Source organism: Leptonychotes weddellii, chromosome 8 (genome assembly GCF_054177405.1).
Source record: "Leptonychotes weddellii isolate Sample4059 chromosome 8, ASM5417740v2, whole genome shotgun sequence".
Lineage (NCBI taxonomy): Eukaryota > Metazoa > Chordata > Mammalia > Carnivora > Phocidae > Leptonychotes > Leptonychotes weddellii.
This window is the reverse complement of record NC_138376.1, coordinates 63,510,684-63,529,844: the sequence shown is the minus strand read 5'-3', so window position 1 is coordinate 63,529,844 and position 19,161 is coordinate 63,510,684. Positions and strand designations below refer to the sequence as shown.

General features: G+C 45.5%; 1 protein-coding gene across 1 annotated transcript in view; it reads right to left on the bottom strand.

The window, feature by feature from the left end:
• Positions 1-1,611: 1,611 nt before the first annotated feature.
• NT5E (5'-nucleotidase ecto) overlaps positions 1,612-19,161 on the bottom strand; it is a 108,997-nt gene continuing 91,447 nt past the window's right edge. Inside the window, exons 4-9 of the mRNA XM_006729423.3 lie at positions 12,128-12,325; positions 10,737-10,891; positions 9,233-9,338; positions 8,222-8,371; positions 6,394-6,594; positions 1,612-3,605 (exon numbers count right to left, since the gene is read on the bottom strand). Coding sequence (XP_006729486.1) covers positions 3,442-3,605; positions 6,394-6,594; positions 8,222-8,371; positions 9,233-9,338; positions 10,737-10,891; positions 12,128-12,325 — 974 coding nt within the window. The 3' untranslated portion in view covers positions 1,612-3,441. The remainder of the gene's footprint in view (positions 3,606-6,393; positions 6,595-8,221; positions 8,372-9,232; positions 9,339-10,736; positions 10,892-12,127; positions 12,326-19,161) is intronic.

Genomic DNA, 19,161 nt, shown 5'->3' with positions numbered 1-19,161 from the left:
TTTTAGTCATTCTGACCAGTGTGATGTAGTATCTCATTGTGGTTTTGATCTGTATTTCCCTGATGCCAAGTGATGTTGAGCGTTTTTTTATGTGTCTGTTGGCCATTTGTATGTCTTTGGAGAAATGTCTGTTCATGTCTTCTGCCCATTTCTTGACTGTATTGTTTGTTTTTTGGGTAAAGCACCTCCTTTTGACTGCATCAGATAAGAAAACTGGTGCCTTTTGATTTGTTGTACTTGAGCCAAATCAACTTCTGAAATGTATCCTATTTTACCAGTATGAAAAATAACATTCATTATAATCTTTCATTTGCAAAGTGTATGAGTCACAGAAACTGGTGGTTGCTGCAGGGTTGCCCCAGTTGATTATATGTATTGTGCCAGGGGACTGTTAAAGGGATGAACTGTGTCCCCTGAAAAGATGGTGGGGGCTTCTGTCCTAATGCCCAGTACTTGTGAATGTGACCTTATTTGGAAATAGTGTTTTTGCAGGTGACTAAAATGAAGTCATTATGGTGGGCCTAATCCAGTATGACTTTGTCCTAATAAAAGGGGACATAGAGGGGCACCGGGGTGGCACAGTTGGTTAAGCATCCAACTCTTGGCTTCAGCTCTGGTCATGATCTCAGGGTCATGAGATTGAGCCCTGCGTCAGGTCCTGTGCTCATCAGGGAGTCTGCTTGAGATTCTGTATTCCTCTCTCTCTGCCCCTCCTGCTCCTGTTCTCTCTCTCAGATGAAATAAATCCTGGGAAGAAATGGGGGGGAGGGGTGCATGAGACATACTGAAGGAAAGGGATGTAAAAACATGGTGAAAATACTAGCTATAAGGCAAGGAATGCCTGAGGCCACAATAAGCTGGGGGAGAGGCTTGGAATAGATTCTCAACCACCGTCTTCAGCAGGAAACAACCCTGCCAACTTGATCTCACACTTATGGTGAGATGATAAATTTCTGTTGTTTAAGCCATCCAGATTGTGTCAGTTTATTACAGCAGTCCTAGGTAACTAATCAGGAACCTTCCCTAATTTTGACAAGTCTAGCCATATACCCATGGGACTCCATAGTCCTTGAGGGAGCAACTTTTTCCAATGGATAACTATTGGCAGCCTCAACTCTCTTCTAAGAAACCCAGCTTACTCTTCATTGCAAACTGCTGAAGGCGGCTCTGCCATCAAATGGATTTTAATGTATTCAGTTGATCAATGTATAACAATTGGTTTATTGTGTTATCAGTATGCTTGAAGATTCTTAGATGTATAACCAGTTCAGATAAATTAAAATTCCCAACATTGTCTAGCTTGATCATTTTTATTTTTAGTAAACAACTACAGGCTTCAAAACAGTTTCTACATTAGATTCTGTACATGAAAGCCAGAAAATGTAATAGTATTACTTAAAATATCCTTTATTTACTGTGTTCTCTTTCCTAAAAATTGTGTGCATTTTTCTTCTCATTTTTTGGTTGAGAAAGGGGATAGGGAGGGTTATCAGATGGCAAGGGACTTATGATCAAGGGAAATGATACCGGTGATAAGCTGTCAGAGTTTTCCTTCAGTCATATCGTCTCAGATTATAGTGTTTGCTTGAGAGAAGAAATAACTACCAAAGCCAAGGAGCATATCTTCAGGTTTATTGTACAATTGAATTGTACAATTGAATCTACAATTGCAAAGTGTCTGAGGTCATTTCTTAAACCACTGCACAATACATGCACATATAGTTAGAAAACTTACAAAAATGTTCTTTAAAAATTTGTGTCCAATAGAATTTATTCTATTTTACTGGCCAAGCATAAAAAATATACTCCAAATGCACCTTTCTCTAATTTTCCTCTCACAATCTTACTGACATTTATTTATAGCTAATCTGTATATGCACAAAACTGAGGGCATTATTTTACTGCAGTAGTATTCTTAAAGAAGTTGTAGTTTAAAAGTATATTTTTGTATCATGTGTACTTAATATTTTTAAATATTAAGAAACAAACACTGCTTCTCCAAACCTCTACTGCTATTTGCTCACCATTTTTTAAGATGAAGGCTCCCATTTCTCGTTGAATAATTTATGCAGTGCTGAGCAGACTCACATGGTCTCATGACCACCTTAAGCAAGTATTTGTTCTTTTGGGCATAAATCATTTCATCAGTCTGGGTGTTTCTTGAGCTTTCACTCAGAGGGACTCACTCCCAGGCAGGAGTTCTCATATCTATATTTGAGAATGATCCTTATATAATACCACTTTTAAAGATCAATCCTAGTCTCATCTTCCCTCTGGATTTTCCGTGACTGGGGTGGGGGTGGGGAGGGAGGGAGAGAGAGTGTGTGTGTGTGTGTGTGTGTATTGTGACTAGAGTACAGTGCTGGCATCTTGCTGGGGAGGGACAGGTGCAGGTTTAGAATTACACCTTGTCTTAGAAGGTTCTTTAATGATACCTTTACATTGAAAGAAGGAAGGAAAGAGCACAGAGGCAGAGTTGATGGAATCCCATAAAATTATTAACAGCTAATACCACATGTCAGGCACTATGCTGCTACTCCTTAACAAATATCTCCTTAACAAATCTAAGTGCCCTTTAGCTCTTTTTCTTCTGTAATGTAAATACATCCTGAGTGTCCTGTTCTTCCCTTCCCTTTCTTCCTGACCCTGGACTGTTTTTTGCCTTTCCCATCATCTGCTGCACTGTTTGTTTCCTGACTCATTAAAGGCACATGGGTGGTACAAGAGAGAATGCTACCCTGTGTTAGTCCATTAAACTCACTATAACAACAGGATCTAAAAAGGAAAATATAGAGACCTGAAATAAAGCAGACACTTATCATCCAGGAGCTTGATGCTGTTGATAGTTATGAAGAGAGGAAGCCATTAAGTATCATTCCAAACAGTAACTGGATGTAGTTGAAAGAGTGCTGGACTTGAGGTCAGAAAAGCTGGGTGCAGGTCTTAGATCTATCACTTTCAGCTGTATGGCCTTGAACAAGTCTGTTCTTGCTGAGCTTCAGTTTCCCATCATCTGTCAAACAGGAAGTTCCTGCCTTGTCCACCAAAGTTACAGGCATCAAATAAGATAATGTGCTTAAAACTCCCTTGTAAATGATAAAATGTAAACATTGTTGTATGGTAAATTAAAGTGGATATAAAGGAGAATAATGATTTCTGTGGTTTAAGATTGTTAATAAAATTTTATTAAAATTTGCACATGTAAACTAAAGATGGCCTTCCTGTCAGAGGGCTCATTTTCATTTTTTTTCCTGTGTATTCATTAACTTGCTGGTCCTGTGTGATGATGTCAGTGTCTTCATTCAACAATCTTCTAAGCTCAGCTTCTGGGGGCCTGCAAGATGGTCTGTGCCATCACCAAGCCAGTTCCTGAAAGGCAGACTTGAATCTCACTTGGAAAAAAATGCAGTTCCACACATTAATGGGAAGAAGAATTTTTGGCTATTGGTATAAAACAATGATCACTGCCAAAAATGAAAGAAATATTAGAGAAAAGCTTCCATGACAATGACTTCCTGCAGAAAACTTGATCCGACCTTCAACCGCTGGATAAATTACTTTCATTTTTAAGATGTATCCAGAAACCACATTGATATCTTGGTCCCCTAGAAAATATATATACATTATTTTAGTTACAGAATAAGTAATTATCAATTAAGAGTAAGAAGCAGGAAAACCAATGTATTTCTCTTAAGTCCTCTGTAATTATAAGAGGAAGATATTTCTTTCATAAGCAGGGATAAAATGTCACAAAAGAAGAGTAATCAAAGGTACAAAGAATTTGATTGCTTTTTCATGTCCCAGATGTCAAATGTGCCCATTGGTCACTACTAGATAATTAGATAACTCAGTCTACTCTGAGATGACTCAAGAAAGCGGTTGTTGACATTGCTTTTGAACCACTCCAAAACAAGGGCATTAGGGAACTGGTCGAGAACAATTAGTTGAGACATAAAAGTGGCTTTCTTCTGCTTGCCTGGTCAGAAATCATTTTCGCATATTGACAGACCATGGAGACTTCATTTCCAAAAGAGAGACCTGATTAAAAAAATACCAATTGCCTGTAACTACAACAAACATCTGCACCTGACAAAAATTTTGTTTTAATACCACTTTGATATCACAAATCCTATATCTGATGGGGGGTTAACACCCAAAATATACAAAGAACTCCTACAACTCAAAAGTAAAACAAAAATCTGATTAAAAAATGGGCAGAGAATCTGAATAGACATTTTTCCAAAGAACACATAAGGATGGCCAACAGACAACATGAAAAGATGCTCAAGATCCCTCATCATCAGAGAAATGCAAATCAAAACCACAATGATACCACCCACTGGTTAGAATGGCTATTATCAAAAAAGACAAGAAATAACAAGTGTTGGCGAGGATGTGGAGAAAGGGGAACCCTCTTGCACTGTTGGTGGGAATGTAAACTGGTGCAGCCACTGTGGAAAACAGTGTGGAAGTTCCTCAAAAAATCAAAAATAGAAGTACTGTATGATCCAGCAATTCCACTTCTGAGTATTTGAAAAAAAACAAAAACACTAATTCAAAAAGAAATAATGCACCCCTGTGTTCAATGCAGCATTATTTATAATAGCCAAGATGTGGAAAAAAGTGTCCATTGGTGGATGAATGGATAAAATGTGATAAACATACACATGAATGCACACACAATGGAATACTATTCAGCCATAAAAAATGAAATCTTGTCTTTTGCAATAACATGGATGGACCTTGAGGGCATTATGCTAAGTGACATAAGTCAGAGAAAGACAATACCATATGATCTCAACTTATACGTGGAATTAAACAGCAACAAAACCAAGCTTGTAGATACAGAGAACAGACTGGTGGTTGCCAGAAGTGGTGGTGGTGGTGGTGGGGGGGTGGGCAAGATGGGTGAAGGGGATCGAAAGTCCAGGGTTCCAGTCATAGGGGTATAATGTACAGCATGGTGACTAGAGTTAATACTGTACTTGCATATTAGAAAGTTGCTATGAGAGCAGATCTTAAAAGTCCCCATCACAAGAAAATTTTTGTAACTGTATGATGTTAATGACATTGTGTTGATCATTTCACAATATATACATATATTGAATCATTATGTTATATGTCTAACACTAATGTTATATGTCAATTATACCTTAATAAAAAATTTATCACTAATATTTACAAAAGAACTCTCTGCTGTGGTTCTCACTCCTGCATTAGACTCACTGGAAGAGACTTTTGCCCCAACCCAATTAAATTAGAATCTCTTAAAAGTTGGGGCCAAGATATTGGTATTTAATTTAAAATGCTCCCCAAGTGATTCTGATGTATAGCTGGGGTTGAGAACCCTTAGGGCCAAGGCTTCCTCAATCTTCTATGTGAGCTTCTTCTCTCCAACACCTATAGGTCTGGGCTTGGGTGATGCACAGCCACCAGCCTCTGTCTCATGTGGGACTTAAGAGGACACCTTTTTAAGTCTGCCCTTCCATCTTCTATTATGGAATGGACAGAAGTAGCCAGTGCCTTTCCTGGCAGGAAGGGCTGCCTCCTTTGCCCTGGCTCTGCTCTCCACCCTCCTTGGAACAAGCAGTTAAAATAGCAGGCCCACCACGGTAGAGCTGAGGAAGAACCTAGCTGAGCTCCTTCCTGGAAATGTAGAGAAGCTTTGCATGTGTCTTGTAAGCACCCTGGCTCCTGCTCTGGGGAAGAGGAAGGGGTAGTATATTCTGTCAGTGGACTTTATGCATGTGAAGTGGTTCTTTTTTTAAAATTTTTTTAATGGCGCTGTGCTGGTGGCATCCTCAGGGCCTCTGTGGGACTCAAATCTCCCAGGTATCTCCCATCAGTGGACTTCCACATGAAGTGGTTCTCAGAACTGATTTTTAAAAGTGAGGCTGGGGTAAAATGACCCTAAATGCTGCGAAAAATATTGACTGAGGTTAAATATAGTTCTTATAATTTGCTTCACTGACCCACTGCTGAAAACGGGGAGGGGAGCATATCCCATCCACTCCTACTTGTCCTATTCACACTAAATGCTTCAAGAAAGTTTACAGGATTTTCCAGATCCAATCTAAAGTTCTAGAAATGAGGTTTTCCTGTAAGTGTAAAACTCATATTTCACAATTTGGATAGCTGTTTATATGTACTTAAAAGAGTTTTAAAACACTTTGGGCTTAGATGGGTGGGTCTGTGTGCTGGGGAGGGGCAGGCACATCTTCCCCAGTGCTGTGTTGCTGTTTTCCAACAAAGCTGGAGGGAGTCGGCAACATAGGGGCAGGATCTGGTTCTGGCTTGGCAGTCCTGGCGTCCTGAGTAGCTCCCCTCTTTGGACCAATACTGTTGTCTGTAAGTACTTTTGGAGTAGGGAGAAGGAGAGACACTTGTGCTTACCAGAGTCGTGTCTTAATGCTTCATCTTTTATCATCTGGAATCCATCTCCACCATTGGCGAGGAAGCTTGGGAGGACTACCTTATATGTCTTATCCATTCGGAGAGGCTCATAACTGGGCACTCGACATTCGGTACAAAGAACATCTAATTTGACCACTCTGTTCCCAGGTTTTCGGGAAAGATCATACACCACTTGAATTCCTAGAAAAGAAACGAGTCTGTGGTTTCACCGGATCCAAGTGATCTAAAGAGATTTCTAAGAAAGAGATTTTGGCCAAAATCTGGAATTGGGGCATTGGGCTTGGTTTTCATGGGGGTGTGAGCTTGAGTGAAGTTTCAGCAGGGGAGTTGAGACGACACTGCAGCATTTGGTTAGATTTATCCTCAAGTCCCAGGAGGTCTAAGAACCAGTGGGAGGGAAATTGACTCTGGCTCACAATGGGCCAGGGTTAGCAATGCAGGGAGAAACCACATCTTTTTAAAATCCTAAATGAATTGGTCAGCAACTTGGTTCAATGGCTTTGGAAAGTGAGAGACAGATGAGAGGTGCAGAACATTTGTTAGAATTTTGAAGACCCCCCCCCCAAAAAAATTTTTTTTGAAGACTACTAAATGGTAATAATTTGGGCTTGGATGACTTTCACAAAACAGGTAACTACCCAGCACTGTGCTGGAGCATCAAAATCCTGCTGCCCCCCAACTCTCTCCTGGAAAAATGCAGAATGTTTGGGGTACCCCACAGGCAGCAGGTGGGCCTCCAGCACCCTCTGCAACCCCTCAATCCCAAGAATGGGGGGTTCTATAGAGGGAGGACGTGACAAAGCAATCACACCATCAAGTGAGGCCTACCAGATATAGTAAAAAAAAAAAAAAAAAGAGGGAGGCCAAAATATGGTGTCAGAGTCAAAGTTGATACAGTTATTAATATTATTTTAAGGAGTAACTCATTGAACCGTGGAAATCATTATTGACCAAAGTGTTTCAGAAGTCCTTGTCAGTTCGGGAAACATTTATTTCCATTCCATTTTCACTGTGATCTGTGAGATGAGCAGGGCACATTTTCTCACTGCATTCAGAGAGGTTGAAAACCTGCCCCAGGTTACAGTGGAACCAGAACCAGGTGTCCCAATGTGTCTATGTAGGTGGCTTCCCCTCCCAGAAATCATCCTTGTTAAAACTGATTGGACTCTGCATTTCTCTGAATCTCTGCATGGTTCTAGACAATTACGAATAGAACAGAGAAGGGCTGTGTTTTTGTTTTTGTTTTTAGCAAAGAACAGTGACTGTCTAAACAACTAAGATTTTAATAGAAACTAGACCTCAGGGGCACCTGGGTGGCTCAGTCGTTAAGCGTCTGCCTTCGGCTCAGGTCATGATCCCAGGGTCCTGGGATCAAGCCCCGCATCGGGCTCTCTGCTCCGCAGGAAGCCTGCTTCTCCCTCTCCCACTGCCCCCCTGCTTGTGTTCCCTCTCTTGCTGCCTCTCTCTCTGTCAAATAAATAAATAAAATCTTAAAAAAAATAAAATAAAAAAAAACAAAACAAAAACTAGACCTCAAGGCAGCTGACCTGCTTAGAATTTGGAGGGCCAGTTCCTGTAGAGGGTCCATCTGATGTCCAACTCAGATGTAGCAAATACTGCTCACTGCCAGGGCCCTGGGCTTTGACCCTGACCTAATCTCAGTAGTCTGCGAGTCCATGGCCATTGAAAGACTATGCATTCGTGTTGGGTGGGGTTAGACCTAAACAAATCTGGCCATGGAGGTCCCGTATGGGGGGAACTAAGGCAACCAGCAGGAACTCCCACCTCACGTTGAAGGGTGACTTACCGCCCACCTGCAGGAACTCTCCAGTAGACTGGCCGTAGCGGTGCACACTGTGCTCAAAGGCCTTCTTCAGCGTGGAGCCTTTTAACTGGATCAGGTCAAAGGTTTCCCCGAAGGGCAACACAGCAGCCAGGTTCTCCCAGGTAATTGTGCCTGAGGGTAGTTGTAGATGAAGCAAGAAGAAAAACAGCTTGAGAATAAGCTCACCCCAAGCCCAGTTTCCGTTAGGACTGGTGGGGATGAGGAACGCTCTCAGGACAGCGTCAGCTGTGTAAGTGTTCCTGACACTCAGGGAGGGAGTGGATTCAAGAGGCCTCTGGCCGTGCTCTCTTCCCCTGGGCAAGAGGGCAGGAGCTTAGACGTCGGTGGCTCCAAAGTCACCGGTGCTCTGCCCTGGATCCCTGGCTTGCGGCTGGATCTTCGGTGGGTGTTAAGCGTTGCTCCTTTCCTCCAGACAGGCAATGCGTCCATCCCTGCCCCTGTCCCTGTTTGACAATGAGCCGAGCTTGGGGCTTCACATGGAGACCACCTGGTTTTGACAGCATATGAGGGATGATTGCAAGAGTGTCCTGAATATCTGTCTAGTTGGTTTGTTTTCCCGTATGATTATCTTAGCTATCTGTAATTGCACTAAAAAAATTTAATCCAGTAGGGTGTTTTTTTCCAGCACAGAAGACTGGCAATTTGCCCCTTTCTCTTTCCTGATATCAAGGAGGAGACTGTCGGTATTTTGAATTAGTCAGCAATAATTAGTATTTAGCTTTGTGAGTCAGAAGTTTAGATCAAGACTGGGTTCCATTAACCCCAGCTGCTACCTCAGCATGTGAATACATACGAGAACACACAAGCATGTGTGTGTCCTTCTGTTAGGCATTGACTTGTGTAGCAGTGGACGCAAACTGAAGAGACTGACACTGGTACGCGGCTGACAGCAGAGATGAGCCGAGGCTCCCCATGGGCATGGCCAGAGACAGAACACGCTGGGTTAATGGGCCCTGAGCCCGGGAAGCTTACCGTTGTTCCTTTCGTCAATGGGCGACCGAATGCCACCTCCATTTAAAATGCACATGGACACATGGTTCCAGGACACTTCATCCGGGTGTCTAATATTGTTGTTAATCTGCAACAGTAGCATGAATTTACATTAGCTATTCTAGATCTTCCTCCTTAGGATCAGTTCCAGGAATTTGGTTTGCTCCACCAGGGAAATAAAGCTGCTTCTTGCCTGCTCTTGTGTTCCCAGAGACTTCTTAAGTATAATTAGAACTAGTTTTATGCTCTGAGAAGCAAAAGTAAGACAAGTCCCATGTCATACTTTTAGACGCAAGTAGCTCCGAGCCTAAGACCCCTGTCCTTGCAGGCCGGTGGGCCTTAGCAAGACTGGCTCTTGTGTTAGGACAGGGCCTCATGCAGACTGGCCTGCCATGCTGTACCCCCCACCCCTGCCTCCTGCAGGCCCTGTACTTGCTCCTGAAGGCAGGACCTCCTATCAACATGATCCCTGGCCCCCATGTCAGGTCCCCAGCCAATTCCCAAGTTGGCAATTTCGGAGGCACAGAGACAGCAGCCTGAAATGGCAGAATCCATTTCATTCTTTTCTTTTACAAAACAGATGTTTAGTTACAAGAAATAAGATGAATACATACTGATTTGAAAAAAAAAATTGTGCAAAAGCAAAAGTTTTCTCATACTTGTGTCAGCCTCTTAACAGAGTGGTAAGCACTGCTAACAGCTTGTTTCCTTCCAGACCTTTCTCTAAGCATTCCCATACTGGCTTCTCTTTAGCTACTTCTTCTGCATGATTGCCTAGTGCTGGGAAGCGCACACTGGTCTCACCTTGCAAAGTGTGAACACTGTTATTTCCTTGGCAGTCAGTTACTGAGTGTGTATATGCCAGGCACCATGCCAGGCCCAACAAAGAGTCAGCCCCCTGCGTGCAGGCTTCGGTGGGAGTGCTGAGTCTGACCTGGGGACCCTGGCTCAGCATAGCCCCCGAGGGGTTGCCACAGCCAGTCTGCCTGCAGCGAGTCAGAGGGGTGTTTTCGTGGGTGATATGTTCAGGCACAGGACTTATTATATAATTGCATGTTGTCATTCTCTGCTTCTGAAGGAGGCTCCCAGTCACACAAGGCCTGGTTCTCTGGAGCCAAGAGGACACATCAGGGAGACACGCTGGCCAAGTTAGGCCCAAGCAGATGTGTTTTATCTACTGTGTCTGCATCTTCAGAGTAGCGAAGTTTTGTGTATTGAGGCCATCTTACAAAAGGAAAGCAACATCCAAAATGAACAACTTCCAATAAAGGCTTCAGTACTAGTAAAGCAATAAAATGATGGTCAGCTGGTCAAGATCAGGCACCTTCCCAAGGTACTCAGTATGAATCCACCCCAAGCTTTAGTTTGGGCACTAATTTTTAAAAAATCCTCAATTCTGTAATTATCAGGTTGTCCCTCCTTGCATCCTTCCCTGCTCCCTCCTCCCTCCCTAGGCACAGGGCCCACACTCCAGGGAACCACTCACCATAGCATCACAAATCAGGTTGCCCATGTTGCATTCCTTAAAGCGGCATGATTGAGTGGAGCCATCCAGATAGACAATTGTTTTCCCCAATTCCTGAGTAGAATAATTATCTAATTTTATCCTCCATTTGTTAATGTCTGCTTTTATGCTTGGATCTAGAAGCACGCAAAGAAAAAAAATCAGCCTACAGTTAAGGCAGGCCTCACACTGGCCTACATTTTGGAGAAGGAATCAAAGATCATTTAGCTTACCTGTTATGACTATACATTTCTTTATCATAATTTTTCTATATTTTAGTTTGTGAAATTTCCTCAGAAAATTCTGTTTCTTGGTAATAAGACCAGGAATGGATCTTAATTTAAAGATGCACCGAGTATCCTTTTTTTTTTTTAAAGAAAGATTGATTGATTGATTGATTTTAGGGAGGGAGAGAGAGAGAGAGAGAGCAAGTACATGCACGCATGAGTGGTGGGGGGAAGGGTAGGAGGGAGAGAATCTCAAGCAGACTCCCCGCTGAGCACAGAGCCCCACTCGGGGCTCAGTGTGGGGCTCAACCTCAGGACTGTGGGATCATGACCTGAGCCGAAACCAAGAGTCAGATGCTCAGCCAAATGAGCTAGCCAGGTGCTCCAGATGCACTGAATATCCTAACAACAACTCATCACAGCTGAATGAGCACCTGTGGGCCCATCTGGGCTAGCATTACTGGTGGTGGTGGGGGGGTGGTGGTGATGAAATTCATCCAGTGCAGGTATAAAGGGCCTGCTGAGGTTCTGCTGTCTGTGTGGTCCCGGCCTCTCCCTCTGGCTACTGAGAGGTCTGCGTTGTGACCACCAGCTCTGCAAGGCACCCCACTGCCCATCCTTCCCTGATCTGATCAAGGAAAGCAGTAAAAGGCAGGTGAGAGGAGCAGAGGAGTGTGGTCATGTATCCTACGTCCAAATGGATGATGTAATATGTACTTTACTCTGAGTCCCAGACAAAGAAGAAAGAAAGACACTCCCTCATCTGATAAAGAAAGGAACTTGCCACAGGCATGCTGCTCCTGGTGGTGGGGCTGGGGCTGGAGACCTGCTCCACCCAGTTTGACCCGCTTTGCTTCAGCGAGCAGCTCTCCTCTGGACACGAGCTGGGCTGACCCATGCCTGGCTGAAGCTTGAAAAGGCACACAAAGCAGTGACACCGTGTCTGATGCTGAGAGGACTTGGGGAAGCAAACGGGATTTGGGGCATCTGGGTGTGTTTTCAATCCTCTTGTCCATGAAGAGGGCAAACTTAAGGGAGAACTGAATTCTTCAAAGGTATTACAGTCTTGTCCTGAAACATTAACAACCCAGCAAGTCCAGCCATCTAATTTTCGATTGGTGGAACCCTCTCTTGAGTTTCACCTACCTTCGAGAATGCTGCTGTTGAGAAGAAGGGGGTTTCCGTGTGAAGCGATGACGTTTCCTTTCTCATCAAACTCAACCTTCAAACAGCCTAGGTATTTGCCGAAAGCATAGGCCTGGACCACAGGAACTTTCCGCCCATCATCAGACGTGACTATGAATGGATACTTCCCAGCTGGCACCTCTCTGGAAGGCGGAGCACCTAAAATAGAAGAGCCAAAGCTGATCACATCCGCCCTCGCACACAGCCGACTGCAGAGGACAAGGCCTTCTGAATGGCTGAGCTAGCGGCTGCCCTCCACAGCTGGTCTTTTAGAGCCATGCTTGCGCATCTCTCCCTGTTTCCAAAGGCCCTGTGTCACATGAATCCTTCCACTCTCAACTCAGCAGGAAGCTCTTCCCAAGTCCATGGTCCGGTGCCTGGAGCAGCGGGGGACACAAAGAGGCAGTACCGCTCAGACTATCCTACCTCCATCCTGATCCGGGCTCCATTCCCAGGAGCTGGGTAGACTACCCAAGCCACTTCACTTCCCTGCATTTCAGTTTCCTCACCTGTAAAATGGGTGAAATAACAATTCTGATTTCACAGGGCCGTTGAGAGGATTAAATGTCTAAACTTCCTAGCACAGTGCCCAGCACAGAGTAGGAAATAAATGTGTATTTCTTTCCCTTATGAGGGGATGGCAAGCTCTAGAAACCCTAGACACACGATCTAGAGCTGGAATCCTTAATGGAAGATGGGCAGAAGTGACAAAGCCTGTCCTCGCTTTTGCTGCTAAAATCTGCGTTCCTTTAGGTGCCTTTCGGAAGAGCCGCGTTGACTGGTAGGCAACTAGCATGCACACTACTCACCCAGCCAGACCTCACATCGGCCAGGTTCTGCTGCCTTCTGTGTCAGAGGGTCCCCAGGGGACGGCCTGGGAGCTAACTCCGCGCCCAGAGGCTGAAGGGCTCACCCCACCACTGCCTCCTGGATGTGCGCTTGCACGCGGGTGGGGAGCCCGGCTGCGTGGAGCATGGGCCCTGGCCCCTCGTCACTGGCATGTTTCAGATCTGTACCTGCGACCCTCCTCCAGGCACACCTTACCACAGAGACAAGAACCTGGTTTGCCTGTTCTGAATCAGACTATAGAACAGATACCCTTGAACCCACTACTGTTTCTATCAGCCCCCCACCCACCACACCCTGGACCAGTCCTTCCTATTAGATGTTTACAGAGGGCCCAGGAATCTTCAGCACATGTTGGCTACTCACATGGACCAGTTATGAGAGTTGGCCCCTAGATCTCATTTCATCTTCTAAGCATCCCATGAGGCAGGTTCTATTACTGTCCCCACTTTACAGCCGAGAACACTGATTGTCATAGGCAACGTGCCCAAGGTCACACTGGTATGTGTGTTACGTGCAGTATGTCTGGTATGTGAAGGAGAGCGGACAGAAAAGCAGGCCTGTGAGGCACGGGAGCTTATGTTCTCTCCACTACCCAACACAGCCTACAACTGCTAGTCTCGTAATGTCCACGAGAGCTGGCTGCCCAGGGCCACTTCCTAAATCCAACGCAAGCCCAGAGGCTGCACCTTTGTACCCCAAGCTGCTTCTGGGTTTCTCCTTTCACCTAAGACAAGCTGGGGTGGATATGGTGAAAAACCTGTTCCTTCCCTGCTCTGATGCCAGGAGCAGTCCCCATTCCAGCTCCAGAACCAGAGAGCAGAAGTGCAACAAATACCAGTGCCTCCCAAGTAGGAAACAGCTGTTGCCAACCTTAATTTCTCATTTTCTCACTCCCTCTGGAAAAAAAAAAAAAAAAGAAAAAAGACAAAAGTTGTGGAACTCTACTTTTACGAAGGCACCTGACTTAAGACCCAGTGCGGGGCCTGTCCCATCCCCACGTGTAGTGTCCAACCTCCTGGGTGACTGGCAGACCCTGGCTCTAGCAGCTGTGGATGATCTCATGCACGGCAGGGGAGCAGGGAAGGTTAACACTGTCATCATCCTCATTCTATTCTGTGCCGGTTCTTATTGGGGCAAACCTGGAGCCTGGACCAGGGGGTGTGGCAGCCCCCTCTCACCTTCTCACCTGGGGCAGGTTAGGGACAGTGGTTCCTCCTCTGAGCCCAGAGATGCAGGTGCCAATTGGGAGGCGCAGTTCCCAATATGTCCACAAGGTGGCGGAGAACACCCCATCCGGGAGGAAAAGGCACTAAATCAGTTTCAGAAAGGACTGGCAGTTTCCTGGAAACCTTAGAGAAGGGCAAGCCTGGCCTTTTTTTAGCCTTTGTTATTCTACCTCATACAGACATAACCAAACTTAAAATGAATGTAACAGGAATTTCAACGATCGGGTCAAGTGCCTCATCACATCAGCTCGCATTCTACAAATAGGAGCTACTAACCCCAGCTCCTGTCTGACAGGGGACATTCTCCGTTCCGAAAGGCCTTGATGTTCCTTTTGTTAGAACGTAAGACATGTCATCTGCTTCTTGAGGGGACTTAATCAGGAACAAGGAGGATGCTTCCCAGTGGCTGAGGCAGTAGCTGGTCCATTTTGGCTCATCTCTGCTTTCTCCACAGCTGAGTGCTCTCTGGTCCCCCCAACTTGGCAAGCTCAGAAAACCACTGGCAGAGAAAGCAATCCAAGGCTTCACATTTTCCGTACCATCCAATTCAGCCAAAGATGCTCATGCCCAAAACATTTCCACACAGAGCCACACATCTGTCTTTAGAAACCCAACTTTTCATCTTGGCAGGAAGGAAAGTCACCAGAACTCTATTTCAGCCATCTAAGCAAATAAATAATCTGGGAACCAAACGTGGAGAAACTGTGGGATTGCGGGCTGACATTTAGACTTGGTAAATGGGGCACTTCCCAGCACAGTGCAAATGCCTGATAGAACCATCAGGGCTCTGCCCTGGGAGCCTTGGCCACAGCAGCTCCTCAGGAATGTGACAGTTCCAAGTACAGGCCTGGACAACTGCCTGGCCAGTAGCCAGAAGGGGCCAAGACAGTGGATCACGTGCTGGCAGAGATGCCAGGGAGTAGGTCTTTGACATGGTTTTCAGTTGGCTGATGAATTACAGAATGTTTCAAGGCAGTCTTCGCTACAATTTTAATGTCTGTGGCAACCGGTTTAAGAACTTCCATACTTCCCATGTGCTACCTCTACGCAATGAAATATGAGTCAGCCCTAAGAAAGGATGAGATCTTGCCATTTCTGACAACATGGATGGACCTGGAGGGTATTGTGCTAAGTGAAATAAGACTGAGAAAGACAAATACCACATGATTTCAGTCTTATGTGGAATCTAAAACACAAAACGAATGAAACAAAAAGCAGAACCAGACCTATAAATACGGAGAACAAACTGGTGGTTGCTGGAGGGGAGGGGAGTTGGGGGGGTTGGGCAAAATGGGTGGAGGGGAGGGGGAGATACAGGCTTCCAGTTATGGGATGAGTAAGTCACAGAAATGAAAGGCACAGTGTAAGGAATACAGTCAATGATACCGTAACAGCGCTGTATGGTGGCGAACGGTGGCTACAGCTGTGGTGAGCCCAGCATAATGTAGATGCTGAATCACATTGTTGTACACCTGAAACTAATGTAACATTGTGTGTCAAGTATCCTCAAAAAAAAAACTTCCATACTCCCTATGAAAGGACTGGATACAAATAATTAGTAATTTGTATATTTCACATGCTTGCTTCTAAGGGACTTCGGTGTCTTTTTTAACTTCCTTGGAAGTACTTGATCTGTCTACTTCTCTCCATCTCCTCAGGCCAGCCACACTCCTGGTCAGCATTATCTCGTGCCTGGGTTACTGCAACGGCCTCCTAACTGCTCTGTATGCCTCTTGTTGCCTCTTTCTAATCCAGTGTCCCCACAGCGGGCCTGAGTGGTCTTTCTAAAACATAAATATAATCATGTACTCCCTGATTTAAAAGATCTCCTACTGTCTTAGGAGAAACGTGACAGTTTTTGACATGAGGATCATAACCTACATGACATGGCCCTTTCTTGCCTTGCCAGCTTCATCTAGATCATCTGCCCTGCAAGTCAGCGAACCTAGCTTCTCCCCTTCCCAGGCCACACCCACGGAAGCCTTCGAGTATGGGGTGCGACCTGGAACCAAAGGTCAACATGCGCGCTTGTTAAGTCATTCAGCTTCAGCTCAGTCATCTCTAAAATGGAGAAAATACTGGCCTATAGGCTTGCGGGGAGGATTGCAGAAGTTAACGCAGCTAGGGGAGCCGGACTCAGGTAAATGCCCAATAAAGATGAGTGATCATTGTTGACAAGTCAGCTCCTGGATGTCTTTCTGACCTTAGCCCAAATGTCAGCCTTTCAGGAGAAGGCTGTGTGCTGATCCCCCAGTCTTGGTCAGGTCTTCCTATATATGCTCTCACAGCATGTGGTACCTCTCCATTCACAGCATGGTTTGTAATTATATATAATAGGATTGATTTATTTGCATGCTGAAAAAAATCTGATCAGGGTCAATATCCCTTTTAAGACAAGTTCCAGGAGATGAGAGGCTGCTGTGTCTCCAGGGTTTGCCCAGCACATAGAAGGCACTCAATAAATGTTTGTTGAATGACTAAGCTTGAGTAGTTTAGCCAGTGCTTTCCCAGGGACGAGACAAGACTTCTGCGCTCTCCCTGAAGTGAAATCCCTATGTAAACGGAGCAATGTCTGTGTGCCCTCCCCACCCCCCAATTCCCTCCCAATTCAGTTTCCTTAACTAATGAGCTGAGTGGGGGCTTGTAAAGCAGAACCGGGGCTGGGAGTCAAGAGAATGGGTTTTGGGGCTAGCTCAGTTTCAATGTGGCTTCACGACCTTGAGAGAGACATTTAGCTCCTGGGGCCTACATTTATTTCCTAAACTTGTAAAACAAGAGATCTGACTAGTGGTTTAGCCCAAAAGTTGTTTAACTTTTTTTTTTTAATTAAGCAACGAGATCTTCCACCTGCAGGAAATCTTGTGGCAATGCGAGCCGTAAAGCAGACCACTCAGGTCGTGCAGGCTTCGGTGGCCCTGGGGCCAGAGTCCGGCTCCGGGCTCCCTGCCACGACTGCTCTTCAGGTCACAGGGCAGACACCACTGGCCGACGGGCCCTCGGCGCCCCGCCAGTCAGCTGAGGCTCTGTGTCCTGCCTCCCGTCTTCCCGGCCAAGAGGTCTTCGACAACCAGAGGGGTGAGTCGCAGTGTCCTCAGCCATCTCCGCACCTCACCATGACACGCGAGCTGTCCTGTTTCCTGAGGGAGCTTGACGGGCCACCTGACATTCTCCGTATCTGGACTCTGGCCCTCTGTTTCGCACATGCTTCGATTGACTGCTCAAATTCTTGCTCTTGGACGTGCCGTGAGTACTGGGAGGTCTGAAGCAGATGATGGGTCTTGGAGAAGGACCCAGGCTGGGCACAAAACCCTCATAAAATCCAGGCCGTTGGCTTTACCCAGTCCTGAGGGGTTGGAGCAAATAAGGGAGTCCTGTAGGGTGCGCAAGGGATCACCACACATTCACTCACTCATTCAACAAACATTTACCAAGCTCTGACAGGTGCCCGGTGCTCTGGATCTCCCCTGCTCCGCAGGGCCAGGCCCAAGGTCTGTGCTTTCTCTTCCTGAGGTTAGCAGAGGCTGCCTGATGGAGACAGAGCTGGGGAAGGAGAGATGCCCCAGCTGTCCGCTTCTTGTCTTCTTCTCTTCACCATAGGATCTAGCCATCCCTAGGGCCCAGTAGCTTCCCAGGCACCAGACTTCCCGTTTGCTTTTTACATTATAGAGCAGGGTTTCATATGACAAATTAAAAAAAATCATAACACTGTTCTATCACTATAGCCTGTTAAAATGCCGAGTCCAAAGGAATGGGATGGGGAGAGAGAGACTGGTTTTCCTCTTAACGTGACCTTCTTGTAGTTCCATTTACTCACAGTGCCCTTTTCAGGAGTAATAACTTCATTTCTTGAGATTAAAAAGGAGGTACATATGACCATAAATTGATGTATACTGGATATATTTTTTGGGGAAAGTGAGCATTTAGCTGGAGAAGGCATGCCCAGAGCGGTTATATACAATGTGAAATGCTGTGTCTTTGTGGTTAGTGAGGGCTCTTAACAGCTGATTCTCACAAATCATTCATCTCAGTCACACTGGTGAGCAATCAAGCATGGAGGACACAAGTTAAACAAGTTTATCTCTGCGAACCTGGAGATCATCTGGCATGACCAAAGGCCTGCTTCCAAATCATGACAGAGTATTTGGAAATTCTCTTCTGGATTAGCAGTCACGCATTCAAAACTGCAGGTGTTTCTAGGTCTGGACGAAATGTATAGACTGAGGATAAGAGAACTGAGTAAGACACAGCCAGCCTGCTTGGGATAAAGCACCACATCCCTGGTTTCTTATTTTTTAAAGGTAAGAAGATACATTTGGTCATTTGTGTATGTAGCTCAGATTCTCGAACTGAGTACATAACTCCTTTTTAAAAATTATTTAACAGGGGGCGCCTGGGTGGCTCAGTTGGTTGAGCGACTGGCTTCGGCTCAGGTCATGATCCTGGAGTCCCGGGATCGAGTCCCGCATCGGGCTCCCTGCTCGGCAGGGAGTCTGCTTCTCCCTCTGACCCTCCTCCCTCTCATGCTCTCTGTCTCTCATTCTCTCTCTCGCAAATAAATAAAAAAAAAAAAAATTATTTAACAGAAGTATTTATGACAGCTCAAGTTGTTAAAGTAACAAGTTTAGGCCAAGATGGAGTCGCTCGTATTGAGCCCCACGTCAGCAAACCGACACTTAACTGTGCCCAGCTGTCCCAGAAAGGGCAGGTTGAGGTCAACGAGCCAGTGATTGCCAGCTCAGCACAAGTCACCCAGCCTGCTCCCAAACTTCCCTTTGTTCCCTGGAAGGAAAGTAACACTGCTTTCGCCAATCAGCAAATGCCCCGTGTAACTTCCTTGTTCCTGCTTACTCTGGTCTAGAAGTCTCTCTGGCCTCATACAGCTCTTTGGAGCTCCTTTCTATCTGCTAGATGGGATCCTGC